This window comes from Acinonyx jubatus, chromosome F2 (genome assembly GCF_027475565.1).
Source record: "Acinonyx jubatus isolate Ajub_Pintada_27869175 chromosome F2, VMU_Ajub_asm_v1.0, whole genome shotgun sequence".
Taxonomy (NCBI): domain Eukaryota; kingdom Metazoa; phylum Chordata; class Mammalia; order Carnivora; family Felidae; genus Acinonyx; species Acinonyx jubatus.
In genome coordinates, this window is record NC_069394.1 from 16538126 (window position 1) to 16554029 (window position 15904).

The window sequence follows — 15904 nt, forward strand, 5'->3', positions numbered from 1 at the left end:
GCTCCAGAGAGCTCGGGGCCTGTGCACGGGGACCTGGGGGAGTGCAGCCCATGCTCGGCTCCTCTGTAAGGAAGACGGACCAGAGACACTGCAAGGATGGGGACGGACGAGGTCACCCAGCAGCAGAGACAATGAGCAAATGACTGCCTCGCTCCTCAGCCAGGCCTTTAATTAAACACACCACAGAAGCACAGCTTTGCACAAAAGACACATCAGTACAAGACAGTATTTCTCAACCTTTTTAAAAAAATTTTTTAATGTTTATTTACTTTTGAGAGAGAGAGAGACAAAGCACGAGCAGGGGAGGGGCAGAGAGAGAGAGAGAGAGACAGATCCTGAAACAGGCCTCAGGTTCCGAGCTGTCAGCACAGAGCCCGATGCGGGGCTCAAACTCACGAATCGCAACATCACGACCTGAGCGGAAGTCTGACGCTTAACCGACTGAGCCACCCAGGCGTCCCTCAACCTTTTTTAAAATTATTAGTAGTAATCGTCCCACTAAGGAGCCTTTTGGGGCCCAGTTTTTTCCTAATTGCCACTCCCCCAAAACATGAACACCACAGAGGGATTTTGTATCTGTTTATGTTCCGTTTACACATATTCTGTCATATTCTGTATGTATATATTGTGTTCAGTAAACACATCTATAGATTCTGTTCTGTATGTATGTGTGTGCGTGTGCACGCGTGTGTGTGTGCACGCGAGTGCTTTGACATAAAAAGATTAAGGTTCTTTTCACCCTCTAAGAATGCATTTTTGCCCTGTTGGGAGCGATATCACCCACCTTTGGGAATGCATGACTGTTAAGAAAGAGGGAGATGAGCACCCACGGCCTGTGAGCAGCTGTCGAGATTCAGTACCGATGCTCTGGCACACGGGTCACAGAGGGAAGGAGGGACAAGTGAAGGGGAAATGGCATCTCGACCGCAGTGGGAGAAGCCTTGGAGAATGAAGTGTAACTGAGCACTTGAAAAACCACAGACATCTTCCCTCAAAAAAAAAAAAAAAATTGTTAAATGAAGGGGGACAGATCCCAACCCAAATCCTGGCCCATGGCTTTGACAAATAATACTTAACATCTGACACCATTTTTAAATATAACTTAGCAACAAGACCGTTCTTTCGTTTTTATTTCTATTCCAGGAATTTCTCCTCCCCCTCCACTGTTCATAGTTTTCTTCTGGCTTACTGTCTGTTTCTCTTGCTCTCCCTTCCTTCCCTTCCCCATCTCTCTGCCACTCTCCTGAGTTCTCTCCTCCACTGTCTCTCCAGATCTCCACGGTCTCTGTCTCTCTGTCTCTTAGCAAACCATCTCCATCCCCCCATGCTCCTGCCAAAGTCTCAAGAGATTCTGAGGCTCATAGAAGCATGTGCAACACGGAGCAGGGTGGGGATTCTGAAAGACCCCAGAGGGTTGGAACATTCTGGAGGGCCCACCAGAGCTCTGTCCCATCTTAGTATTGGCCACATGTCCTGGGATAGTTTAGGAGACTAAGCATCTCCTTGGAATGCTTCAGGCCCAGCCAGATATATTGGCTATACCCTAATCTCCCCAAAGCCCCATAATACTAGAACAGAACCCCGGTGTGCCCCATCCCACCCCCGCACTGACTGACACCGTCCTGCCCCCTCCCCCAGCCAAGTAGCGGACAAGTTGGGGGACGGGGAGGGGGCACAGGCAACATCCTGCCGGAGTCTCCCTCCTGCTCAGCATCCGCTTGGCACAATCCTTCATTCCCCTGCCTTCTGCTCTCATCTTCTTTCTTAGTTCATCCCTCCAACTGGGGCAGGAGAAAAAAGAACCAGAAGGCTGAATGACGGGTTGTGGATCTGTCTGGAATGCACGATAGAGTCTAAAGTTTTAAAAATTATAAAAAGAACACAACTCCTGGTTAAAGAGAGCTCTCTGCTTCTTTTACGAGACACACTGTGTTCTCTCTGTACTTACATCTTTTCTGTTGCCAGTATTGTCTCCCTCACTAGGTTCTAAGAATATCTGGAGCGGAACAATCTTCTTATTTGTTTTTCTTCTGAGTCCTCTGCCCATTTCCAGCACCCAGGTTTTTCAAGCTTTCAATGAATTAGGTCGAAAATAAGTCCTACAAATTGGTATCGATTTGAATTGTATTGATTGGCATTAATGGTCTTGCTGATCAGGGTACAAGAAGGAAAAAAAAAAGCTTCATTTCAAATCTCTGTGTTGATAATTTTCTTAACCCTATACCAAGAGTCAGCAAATTGTGACCTGCAGGTGGGCCTGTTTTTATATAGGCTTGCTACCTAAGAATGTTTCGTTTTTAAATGACTGTAAAAAACTCAAGGGAAAAATATTTTGTAATACATAAAAATCATCTGAAACTCAAGTTTTTGTGTCCATAAATAAATTTATACTGGGATATATGTGTATATATATATATATATATATATATATATATATATATATTCACCTCTGTAACCGGAGCTGGACTCGGCTTTCCTTTTCCCATCCATAAAATAATAGTAATAATAGTGATAGCCCCTACCTCCAAGGGTTGTGTTGACGCATACATGAGCAAATGAGTGTAATGTATTCAGAACAGTGCCCACCTGCATTCATAGTGAACACCCTATAGATGTCCTTGTCCTCACTGCTGTCGTCATTTCTCCTACAGGTGGACCTTCAGGGGATAAAGGCAAAGTTCCAAGAGAAGTATCAGAAGTCTCTGTCTGACATGGTTTGCTCAGACACGTCTGGGGACTTCCAGAAACTGCTGGTGGCCCTCTTGCACTGAAGCAAGCCAGAGCAGTGGAAGGACAGGGAGGAGCCACCTTTGTCAAGAGCCCATTTCAAACCAGATTTGCAAATGTGACTCCAGCACAAAAAGTACTGAAGAGTTCTGGCTTATTTTCTTGCCAGCTTGAATACTGTAGCCAGGCCAAGCTGTTTAGGTGAAGGGCAGCAGCCTCAAGACACTTGTGCAGGTCACCCTGAATGCTGGCTTAGCAAGTGTCTGAGCTGCCTTTCAGCTTTCCTTTAGCGTGGCAACCTGAATGCTTTCTGAGCACAAATGAAATTCGCAGTTGATGAAAACACTATACTTGTAATAAAACATTCAGAAGAGTATGTATCAAATAGAGGCGGGTAAAGACTGAATGGTTAAGGTACAGGGAAGACAAAATTAACCAATTCATCAGTGTTCCTTCTGTGCGTTCAATCTCAAATGCTCAATGTTAATTAAAGTGGATTATGCCCCCATCAGCTGCTTTTCCAAAGACTGGGTTGATTCGTTTTGGCTCTTGTCCTGGAAGTATATGACTTGTGAAATTCAAACATATGTGGGAAAGGCATATAACAACTTTAATTAATAACCACCAAAGATAACAATCAAGGCTAGCAGTAAGGAAACAATTGAGGTGCCCGTGTGGAATGTAACTAGGGGTAAGATTCATGGCTACCTTGTATAAATGGTTCTTCTTATTTCTCTAGACATTTGACCCACTTGAGCCTTACCTCTGATCTTCAAATACAATTAGGCTGGGCATGGTGCCAACAGGATCAAGGTCAATGGTCTGACTCTCAAATGGATTGGTTCCACACCAATAGAATCTCTGTTCAAGATGTTTGTCTCACAGCCATGAGTTACTAGACGTAGAGGGGTCTGTCAAGAGAACATGGACACTTTGATCCAATAATTACAGTTATCATTCATTGGGCGATTATTTGCATCTGGCACTGCTCAGTAGCACACTTTCATGTCTAATCCTCTCAACAGCCCTATAAGGTTACTATTACTCCCATGTATCAGTTGAAGAAACTGGAGAGTTCATTCCCAGGCCAGTAATGTAGATCGATGCCTCTGTATTCAACAGAATGCTGTAAGTAAGTTAATATAGGCAGGTAAAGCTCTCTTCCCATTAGCAAAAAGACGGTACACACAGGTCTGCCTGAAGGAACTGGGGAATAATTCACAGAGATGTATTAATGCTGGATGTTGAAGAATGTGGAAGAATGTTCTCCAGAGAAACAAAATAAGAAGGGTAAAAGCAGAGGCTCAGAAGCATGAGGGAGCAGGATATGTTCAGGAAGTGGTGAAATCCATTCTCCTGGGCATAGATGCGGTGAAAGGAGGGAGAGGGTTGGGGAGGCAGGCCACGAAGCTGCTGAAAAGTTTGTTTGGATCACATTAGCAATGGTTTTGCCTGCCAAGCGTGGGCCCGGTCCTTTGGGCAATGGGGGGTCACTGGAGATGTTTAAGGAGTGAGAAACATGATCAGTTTGGGGCCTTAGCCATTGACTGGTGCAATCAACATATAGCAAATAGCCCAAACTCTCAGTATAAAAGTATATATCATGGTGTGCCTTTCTAGTGGCTATAAAATGGGGACTGACACATTAAGAAGTTATGATAACATCTGTGTCCTCCACATGCTGCTTTATCAGTCTAGCAGTCATTGTTGTCATTATGAGCTTTAACACATAAAAAGGTTTTCTAGAGCCAAGCTCAGTGATAGAACATACTCATGTTTACTTATTTGTTGCCAAAGCTGCTTTTAAAAACAGAAACAAGACAACCAGTTCTTGGGTACTGAACTCACGGTAAGGACAGAAAAACAAACCAACAGAGTGAAAGGAGATCTATTAAAAACAGCCACTGTTGGAGATTGTTGAAGGCCATCACTCACACGCAGAGGAGAGGAAGGTATTTCACAGGCGAGGAAACAGGCTGAGCAAGGCTGAGGGGAAATGTCATTTACTTGCTTCAGTTCTCGCACAGGAAATGCTGGAATTCAAACCTGCGTTCTTCTGACTCAAATGCCTGAGCCCTTTGCCACACTAGCTCAGGTCCACAAGTGCTCTCTCCAAAATTTTGCTGAGCAAGGCACTGGGTACCTCTTTCTGTAGCTGCTGAAAGCTGCTCGCTGTTCACAGCAGAAGACCGTTTCTGTGTGCTTGGCTGGGGGCTGCCTCAGGAGAAGTCTGAGCTGGTCTGTCCCAGGAATGCCCCACCCCATGGCAGACCAGGAATTTCCTGCTTCTCCTCTCCACACACCCTTGCCCTGTGCAAGTCCCACCTCACCGTTACCCAAGACCCCTGTTCCCAGAGCTGTCAAAAGGCAGGGCTTGCCTGTGGAGGAGGTTCAGGGGAGAAAGAAAGGACAAAGTTAGAAGAGAGAGAGGGTGAGAGCAACATTACCTTGTCACCCTCCCACTGAGTGACACTGTCCCCCACGCCTCACCCTTCTCCTGAGCCACAGCTCCTCCCCAGATATTTGGATAGATGGGGAGGAGTCTGAACACCACCTGTGGAGCTGCATCAGAAGGGAGCAGGTCCCATGGGTTCATGTGGTAACCTGCCATACTTTTCCCCATGAAATTCTGTTCCAGTCCCCATTGGGCTCCATAACACTGCTCACCCAGCCTGAGTCACCCGGACATGGTAACATAGACCTTGGGGGCGCTTGCTTGAGTGAACCACTGCAGAAGCTAATGTTCCTTTGAGGAGCAAAGGAAGTCCCCGACCAACCAACATGGGAGATCCAGCCTCCCAGTTCCTCTCAGGATCTCTGGGAGTCCCAAGTGGTTCTCGTCCTGTAGGCCCACCCCTAACATTTGTGGGTCCCAGCCCATCTCTCTGCTTTTCCCTTTTCTGGGGGAGTGGGAGCTGATTTATAGCATTTGCTTATTTCTGTGGCCACCACGGTCAATTTCAAGCTATTGACATGATGTCACTGAACAGAGTCAGGAGATGAGCGGTAGCACACCTGTATGTACTATCTCCACCATACAGATACGATAGATGTAAATAACTTCAAGAGCATAGATGATAGTAAAATATAGCAAATAATTAGGAAGTAATAAATTTTGGGTTTTCACTACATTTGTATCAATATAATTTAATTGTAAGTTTGTATACTTTAATTTTTAATAATCACTAGGCTTAATAACTAACTCATAAAACTCCTGAAAAGTTAATAATTAAACCTCACGAACCAATAGGAGCCAAGTCCAGCACTCCACTTGGCATGGGTCTTAACCCCTTTCTTCCAGAGGACTCCCAAGACAATTTGAACCCTGATTCCAGGTACTCACATAAGAAGTGGTTATCCTGAACACTCTTCCCTGCAATGGATTGATTATTACCTACCATACATTCAGGGTCATAATGAATAGTTGTTTATGTTGTCTACTGCACAAGGCTGACTGGCTGAGGAGACGTTTGGGACCTGAAATCCAGTCCTAATTTCCCCATCAGATTTTGCCTGCAGGGCTGAAACTAGAGAGGTAGCTAGCTGCTGCCTAGAGAGGGTACTTCCTGCTAATTTGCACAGAGCTACCATATGGAGTGGTCCTGGAACGGTAAGTAACCCCTTTTACCTAAGAGGGGACATTCAAGAGATCTTCCCTAGACAGAATGCCTTGTTATCAGCTTCTAATTCTAAACACTTTAAGTTCTGCCCCTCTTGGTACCTTATACAGCCATATAATCAATCCTCGCAAAGCTATTCTTTTTTTTAAATATTTTTAAACATTTTTTTAATGTTTGTTTTTGAGAGAGAGGGAGACAGAGTGTGAGCAGGCGAGGGGCAGAGAGAGAGGGAGACACAGAATCAAAGCAGGCTCCAGGCTCTGAGCTGTCAGCACAGAGCCCGATGCGGGGCTCGAACCCACAAACTGTGAGATCACGACCTGAGTCGGACACCCAACCAACTGAGTCACCCAGGCGCCCCGTCGCAAATCTATTCTTAGGAGAATACTTGAAAGCAAAGATTAAGAGGAAAAAGGAGATGGGAATAATGCTCCAGAAGATGAAACAGAGGTTTTATCACATTCAAGGAGATAGATGGTGAAGAAGCACAAGGAAGCAGAAGAGGGCTACCCGGGCTGCCTTCAGGAAGATGTCAGCGTCATCAGAATTAGATGTGACAGCCCCGGAAGATACTGCCATCCTCACGTGGAGGGCAATGTGTCCCTGACCTAGGAATGCAGTCTGTCTCCTCCAGCAGCAAGAGACAATGCACAAGTCTCCACTAAGCTGCAAACAAACTATTTCTCAGACATATTACAGCCAATAAAAATGCCTCAGATAAGCCTCGAGAAACTAGATAAGCCAAAAAACAAGGGTGCTGGAAAACCAGAAGTGGTATTCAACTCTTCATGCCAACAAGCAAGAGCTACCACATTGAATTCAGAGAGATGTGAAGGCTGCCTGTTAGTGTCACTGCAATTTATTGCATGACCAGGGCACAGGATGCAGACTAATATGTTGGGAAACATAGGGTCAGGAGAAAGAAAAGAAGTGGCAACAGGGGTTGGGGCGATTTCTCAAAATAAACTTTTTATTTTATTTTTATTTCTGTACATTTTAGACGTACAGAAAAAGTGTGAGTATATTACAGAGTTCCCATATACCCCACTCCCAGTGTCTCATAGTGCTAACATTAATATGGAACATTTGTCATGACTGATGAACTAACATGGATACATTATAATTGAATGAAGCTTTATTCACATTTCTGTAGTTTTTACCTAATGTCATTTTTCTGTACTAGATTGCCATGAGACTATCACATTGCATTTAGTCTTCATGCCCCTTAAGCTCCTCTAGACTGCGACAGTTCCCCAGACTTCCCTTGTTTTTGTTGAGCTTGACAGTTTAGGGGGAGTACTGGGCAGGCAGAATGTTCCTCAGTTTTGGTTTGTCTGGTTTTTTTTTTCTCATGAATAGACTGGGAATTTGGGGAGGAAGATCACAGAGGGAAAGTGCCATTCCTACCACATCATATCAAAGGCAAATGCTATCAACATGACTTATCACTGTTGACGTTGACGTTGACCATCTGGCTCAGGCAGTTTGTCAGGTATCTCCACTGTGCTCATTAAAAGAAAGTCACTGTGATGGCCCACACTTAAGGGGTAGGAAATTATGCTCCACCTCTTTGAGTGAGAAGTATCTACATAAATTATTTGGGATTCTTCTGTTCAGGAGGTTTGTCTGTTCTCTCCCTTTATTTATTTATTCAATAATTTATTTATATCAGTATAGGCTTAGGAATATTTATTTTGTACTTTGGGTACAAATCCAATACTATATTATTTATTTTGTTACTCAAAATGTTCCAGCTTTTTCTATTGGGAGTTCTTTCAGTTGGTTCCTGTGTCCCTTTGACATACCCCCTCACTTTGCTTTTTTAGTACTTCTTGAACTTTTGGCACTGCTAGGTGCTCCACATTCATCTTGCATATTCCCTTTCCCAGCCCTAGAATCTGCTATTTCTCCAAGGAGCTCTGGTTCTGTTTATGGGAGAATGGTTTTAGAAACCAAGATCTGAGCACTAGGTGTGCTCATTGCTACTGGGGTGTCATTACTTCTAAGCCCGCTCAGTGGACAGAGCTAGGAAATATAAATGTGTATACACACATATCTATATTTGTACCATATATATAGACATATGACATAGATATAGATTTAGACACAGACATAGATCCATCTGTATCTACACTAAATTACATACAAGTTCATACTATGTCAATTTTCATCCATGACCATATAGTTCACACTAAAAAAGGGGATTTTGACACCTTAAGAACAGCACAAGGAGGCAAGATAGTGGGAGGGAAGCTCCTAGAGAAAGGATCCATGGGGAGAATCAAAGCAAACCATACAGTGCCCCTGCATGTGCCGCTGGTTGTATTTCCATTCTGAATGGCCAAGTTTGGCCCAGGTCTGGGAAGAAATGGTAGACCATGGCTGAGTGGTCCTCTGACCTCCGCCACTACCAGGCACCCATGGAATTGTCCTTAGGTTTTGAAGAGAATGCTCCGTGACTCTTTTGTGACTAAGTCAGAAATACCGATGTGTTCTGTTTCTAAGGTAACAAACTTTCAATGAATCCAAAATGTGTTCAACCAATACTGATACCATGAAGGGGAAATGGAGAGCAAGACAACCACCTTCAGTGTCAAAATCAAGAAATATCGGGTTCTTATGCCATTCTCTTCCTGTTAATGATTTTTGGTCCCCAATAAGTGTCACTTCAGGATTGCTTAGAACAAGGATGTCTTACGACAAAAAAGGCCTGAGGCATTTTTAGACTCTTAGCTAGAAGACAAAAAGCACTGATTCTGAATCATTCCTCACTGTAATGTGGGCCAGGATAATATGACTCACAAACCAAAATGGACACACGAATTGACTGAACTCTGAACCCAACCCAAGTATTGATTTTTTTTTTTTTATTATTGAACTGAAAACAAAATCAAAGCTATTGTTTTTGAAATCCTACCGGACCAGTTGAAACTGGAACCAGTCTTTGCAAAAGGTTGAGCCAGAAGATAAAAGAAAAGCATAATCACTTCCATAAAAGTATTTCATTCACATGTCTGCACAAAAAAATATGCACTGTATATATATTTCTACCAGTTGCAGCTCTTTTAACTGCATCTCATTTAACCTATTTGCCAGATTAACCAACGTGCCCCATGCTCTCTATGGAATTTATTTTGTGGATGTCCTGGAGACTCTGAAGGCTGGTGGCTGGCACAGGATTGAGTAGGAAGTCCTTTGTCTTATGGTAGATCATGCATTTGGCAAGAGTGCCCTGTATTTGTTCCCAAATTTGTTCATATCTATTGTTCTCACTATGGTAATTACATAATTTAATTAGATAGTGAAAAAAAAAAGGACTTCTTGTTTCTATAAACATTAAATTGAAAGCTTTGGAAAGACTAAATAAAGGTGTGTTGCGATTAAAATAAAAAGAATCAATGACAACTCTGAAGGTCCATCTTGCAAAAGGTGCACACATCTTTTCCTCCTTCTGAAACACTGATTTGTCTATGATGATCACACAGGCTTTTTTTAGGTTAAAGACCTCTAAGTCACTGTCATCACCTCCCACATATCCCAATACCTAACCCTCCACACAGTGATTAATAAGAGAAGGAAAGACCAGGGAGAGGCTTCAGGCAGCTCCACTCATAGGCCATGTCACTTTGGAAAACCACTTTGCTCTCCTGAGACCCAGCTTCTTCATCTTTAAATGGGCATGGTGATAGTTCAGAAGCTCCCACACTTAAGGACCAAAATCAAAAAAAGCCTTCATACATGAGAACAATACCACCTCCAGGACAAACAGGGAAGCTCTCCCTGCTAACAAGAGATGTTTTTAGAGGTCACTTATTCAGTCATTTTGAGCTTATGAAAAACAACAGCATGATAACTACATTTACAAAGAAGTGGAGGAGCCATACCTACCTTATAGGATCTTGGTGCACATTAAATGAAATAAAGTATCAGAAGCTCTTAGCACAGACATGGACCCATGCCAAGAGCTCCCTACACTCCTGCTGTTTGGTTGTCTAACCAAGTCACCCCATCTGTGCTGGGGTAGCCAACCCTGAAATGGAATCACGAAGCAGTCTCTAGCACGATGAGGCAAATCCAAGGTGTGGATGCCAAATAGATTCATGCCTCCCACCCTTTCCCACCTGGACTAACATGACAGACACCCCCCACTACCTCCCATCACATCCTCCTCCGGGCTATTTCCCACCCCACAGCTGGCACTGCTTTCCCTAACGATAGCTCTCTCCCACACTGTCCCCAGTGAAGGTTTGGCCACTCAGACCACAAGCCTTTATCAGGGCTGCTTCTCCTCCACTGGGATGTCCAATTAGCATCTAAGACTAAATGCATCCAAAGAAAAGTCTCATTTCCCCCACAAAACCAGTTCCTTTCTTGCATTTCCCTCAGTAACCACCCCCAGCCAGTCAGCTGGTCAAACCACAGTCATCTTTGATTCCTTCTATTCCTCAATCCTCAAGGACCATTTATCAGAAGTTCTGCTAGCTCTCTGTCTCCAAACGTCTTAAAGTTTCCATGACTCACCACCTCTATAGATGTCAATCCAGGTCAAGCCTCCATCCTCTCCAGCCTAGACCCCTACAATATAGCTTCATAACTGGTCTCCTACTTCCCCAGTTGCTTCACCTCTGAGTCCTTCAGGCATACACCTCCCTCCCCACTTACCAGTCACTGACTGTGCTGGGCTTTTTCTGTTCCTCAAACTTGTCACCCTTATTCCAGACTCAAGACTTCTGCACCATAGTTCCCTCTGCCTAGAACTCCCCTTCTCCCAGACCACTCCATGATCCAACATCATCACACATGTCACTCCCTCAAGAGGCTTACACTGGTCAACCTATCAAGCCCCATCTCCACCACACCCCTCAGAACATGCCCCAAATCTCCCTTTAACTTTATCCTGTATTATCTTCATAGCAATTGTCACCATCTGAAAGTATCTTATCTCTTTACTTATTCATTGTCTACCCCCACTGCCCCCACCATCAGAAGATAAATTCTAGGGCGTCAGGGACTGTCAATCTGTTGTTTACCATGTAATCCCAGCACCTAGAACAATGCCTGACACATAGTACATGCTCAATAAAAATGGTTGAATTGGCGAACTACCAACACAATTTCCTTCCTCCCTTTCTCCAGTCTATTTTCTCTTTCAGCTGTGGCTCAAGCATCACCCCTTGCCCTGCTTGCCCCTCTCCCCATGCAGTTAGCTACTCTCTCCAAGCTCTCCCTTTCACACAGTTCCATCAGAGCACATACTGCATTATTCTTTATCGTTCTCTTTACCCATATCTCCAGCTGAGACCAAGGGCCACATCTTACCTAGTTTTCCAGTCCAACACACATAGTAATTCTCTATACCTCTAACCACCTTGCCTGCCCTGACCACTAAATGTGAAATAGTCTTTCCCTTCTCAGTCATGTTGCCACCTTTATAGCACTTATCATTATCTCAAATCATCTCATCTCTATTGATTTATTTGTTCTGCATTATCTATTGTCTGCCTTCTACCTATAGCCTAAGTGACTAGAACAGTGGTTGACACATAGTAGGTGCTTAATAAAGATTTGTTTACAAATGACTCATTTGACATGTTTATTAAATGAAGGCCTAATTAATGTATTAGCCACCACAAGCACTATAAATCTCAGGGTACTCAAATGTAGGGAGATGCAATGCTATGTTTACAGCAGTTACTCATAGTTTCCAAAACAAGACACATGGATGTGATTCATGAAAATTATATCACACTAGGAAGCAAATGTTGAAGAGGAGAGGGGAAAGAGGGCAACAGAGATTTGGCTAATGAGGAAAATGGGTCTTGAACGGCCCGAGGCATCCACCATCTGAATTACTACTTGGTTGCTTCTTTTGTTTGGCATTTAGAGGTCCAGACAGGAGCAGCAGGTCTCTCTGCAGCTCTAGTAATTCTATTCCAATTAGTCCAATTAGAAACACGTCCAGAGATAATTGCCCAGATGTTTGATTTCATCAGAGGTTGCATTGCATATGGAGCCCAAGAAGATTATCCTAGATACTGGCATACAGAGATGGGGGAAGAGATGACACCCAGCAAAACAGGTCTCAAATGCAAGTTCCAAAAGTAAATGAGTTTCACAAGTCCCTTTCCAAGAGGAAGACCTTCTACAGGCCCTTGACCTGGGCCAGCTGGGGAGCAGGAGCATGAGACTTGCTGGTGACGTCAGCTTGGCATCTCCGTGTGACATGTAAATAATACCAACCATGTTAAGTCACTGTAGGTCCACAGGATTGCTGAGGACATGGGTGATGTGACAACCATAAGGGCAGCGAAAGTGGATGCTGGGAATGAGCCTGCTGATGGGGCCAGCAGAACAGAGGCCAGCTCAGGCCTGCCAACAACCAACCCCGAAATAAGGTTTCATCAGGATGGCATGGAGATCTGCCCAGAACTGGTCCACCCCAGTGCAGGGAAATGTCTGGCTAATTCCAAACAGGTCATCAAATATATAAATGCACCCAAGAACTCAGCTGGCTGCACTTTACCATGAGGCAGGGTGCCTCTGAGGAAGAAAAGTTATTGATTCCTACTTTATTTTCACTATGAATAAGATACGCCAGTTAATCATGTCTGAAGTCCATAAGAGATGTGAGCATTGTCTGGCATAGTGGTTCCCACCCTTGGCTGTGCAGTGGAATCTGGCAAGCTTACAGAATCCCGATGCCTGGACTCCACCCCTGAAGATTTGGATTTTATTGGACTTAGGCTGGGGTGCAGCCTGGGAATTGGGCACTTAAAAATTTTCCCAGGGACTCTAATGTGAAGCCAAGTGAGCACCACGGCCTAACACAGGTTGAGGAAGCTCTGAATCCCAGCCTCCATTTTCATCCACGGACACTCCCAGACACGCCCATCACCCTCTGGACTCCTTTTAAGCAAAGAGGAAAGAGAAGGACCATTCACTGATTCTTGTCACAAAAGGGTCCTTCCGGGACATACAGAATACTGCTATAGGTTTTATTGAACCTCATCATTTTCTATGAAATTCGAATTCCTAAGGTTAGCACTCTGAGGTCTCCATCTACCTGCTTATATATTCCTCCAACAAATACTTATTGGGCACCTTCTACAGGCCCAATGTTCTTGTTGTCATGACGCTTTCATTCTGTTAAGGGAGACAGAGAATAAACAATGAAACATTACAAATAGAATAAGTCCATAAAGCAAAAAGTGTAATAAAACAAATAAAACAGGGTGATGTGACCTAGAGAGACAGGTAAGGAAATGCAGGCTACTTCAGGTGGTCAGAGAAGGGTCTGGAATAATATCCAAGCCGAATCCTGGACGTTGAGCAGCCAGCACAATACTTGAGGGAAAAATATTCCAGCAGAGGGAACAGCAAGTACAAAGGCCCCAGCCCCAGTCTCCTGGTAGCTCCAATTCAGCTCCACTGCTGTCCTTCTGGGTGTCACCATCTCCCCTGCCTCTGCCCTTTGGGTTTGTGCCATCAGAGATGCCATCTTTCCACCCAAACCTATTACTTCTTCAAGAAGCTCCTCCTCCTAGAAGGTTCCTGCACCCATCCCCTCCTCATTCTGGCCAGTCTTCAGCTCACCTCAAATGTCTGTAAATGCCCTTGGTAAACTGAAGTCAGTATAAAAGTACAAGACATTACTGGTGCTATTCATGCCTCCTTAGCATCCAGCCTGAATCTGCACTGAATCATCACACCCTTGATTTTATTGTCTTGTTGTTTCACCTGGGTACAACTGGTCTCCTCCTATGGGATCACTGGCTCTTCTGAAACTATCCTTCATTGCTCCTAGAACAGAGCTAGGCATTCATTCATAGCCCTTAATCAGAATTGTTGATACGAGGAGTTGACTAGGTGGTCAATTAAGTGTTTGTGTGAATGAAAGAATTAATCAGTAAGCCTTGCCTCAAAACCACACAGCCTTAATTCTGTTTTACACTAGCATTATCTCCAATTTATAGATGAGGAAACCAAGGCACACAGAGATCTAGCTGCTTACCGCAGGTCACACAGCTAGTAAGTGGCAGAGCTGGGATTTAAACCCAGGCCTATCTGGTATCAGATGCTGTATGACATGTCCTGAAGAATGACGGTCGGCAGTCCCAATCTCAATTTTCAATAAGGAAACTAAAACTCACAAAAGAATTGACAGAGGTGGTCTGGTTCATAAGCTGAGTCTGTGCCAAAGCCAGGGCAGGTATTCACAGCCTTGGATGCCAAGGCTTCTGGGCTCTCTGCTCTGCCCTGCCCCTTTCACAAAGGTCAAATTTCTGGTCAGGATTCAGCCAAAGTATCAGATCATCACTGTGCCCTCTACTGAATTTAGTGCTGCCGGGGAGCTTCTGACAAGAGCTGAAAATGTCTAATGGAATGGCAAATGGGCAGAAAGCCGGAGTATATTCATTCACTTTAAATAATATTTTCTTTCTTTCCTCTTCCTCTTTCAACTGCTTGAATAGTGGAGATAGGAAAGGACAGGAGCAAGAAGTTAACAATTATCAAAGCACCCTGAGCAGGTCACATAACCTTACCTGTAGTGTGTAATGGAGGGTTGCCAGCTTTAGCAAATAAAAAATACAGGATCCAGGGGCGCCTGGGTGGCTCAGTCGGTTAAGAGTCCGACTTCAACTCAGGTCACAATCTCACGGTTCACGGGTTCGAGCCCTGCATTGGGCTCTGTGCAGACAGCTCAGAACCTGGAGCCTGCTTCAGATTCTGTGTCTCCCTCTCTCTCTGCCCTTCCCCAACTTATTCTCCCTCTCTCCCTCTCTCAAAAATAAATAAACATTTAAAAATTGTAATAAAAAATACAGGATGCATTAAAAACAGAAACAAAAATAAGAAGCAACAAAAAGATAAATAGAAATATAGGATACATACTTAAATTTGAATTTCATAGAACAAGAAAATATTTTAGCACAAGTATGTCTTGTGAATATTTGGGCCATACCTGTGCTGAAAACTTGGCTTGATGAAACCCGCCTCACAGGATTATCCTGAGGGTTAATAACACACCAAATGAAAAGTGCTCATAGGTCCCTAACTCGAGAGTCGGCAGCACTTGGTTGAAGGGGTAGTGCTAGGTCTGTTCAAAGACTGCTTTTCTCCCTTTATCTAACAGCCAAAAAGAAATAATTCTGCCCCCTTACACAGGTTAGAAAGATGGCCATGGTGGATTACTGACTCAGTTCCATAAGAAAATGGGCCCAGAAAAACCATACCCCCCGCGCAGCATATGGGGCTCTCTGCTCTCTCCTTGTCCCCAAAGAAAGAAAGGAGACAGGCTGGAATCTGGTGGCTAAACCAGTGAAGTCCAGATACGTTTCTCATGCGCTACGACAACAGAAGAGATAACAAGATAGTGGTTTTGCAAACAAAAATGACTCCGCTGAACAATAGGAGAAAATGAGATGTTGAGATAGTGAGGGGGAAAGTTGAGGGAAATAGGGCCTTTGGAAACCACATGAAGAAAGCTTGTGGGAAAACGCCAAGTGGGAAAGGTCTGTTCCTCCTAAATCAGAACATCTGAGCACCTTGTATGATGC

At 44.1% G+C, this 15904-nt stretch overlaps 1 protein-coding gene and 1 long non-coding RNA gene across 4 annotated transcripts in view; one reads left to right on the top strand and one right to left on the bottom strand.

Moving 5' to 3' along the window:
- Positions 1–3238, top strand: part of ANXA13 (annexin A13) — a 50861-nt gene extending 47623 nt beyond the window's left edge. For all 3 annotated transcript variants that reach the window (XM_015084754.3, XM_027063949.2, XM_053208156.1), the window contains one exon: positions 2652–3238. In XM_015084754.3, the coding sequence (XP_014940240.3) occupies positions 2652–2771 (120 nt within the window). In that variant the 3' untranslated portion in view covers positions 2772–3238. The remainder of the gene's footprint in view (positions 1–2651) is intronic.
- Positions 1–15904, bottom strand: part of LOC106986578 (uncharacterized) — a 74214-nt gene that overhangs the window by 15740 nt on the left and 42570 nt on the right. Inside the window, exon 2 of the long non-coding RNA XR_001432076.3 lies at positions 3491–3638. This is a non-coding gene — a long non-coding RNA (uncharacterized LOC106986578). The remainder of the gene's footprint in view (positions 1–3490; positions 3639–15904) is intronic.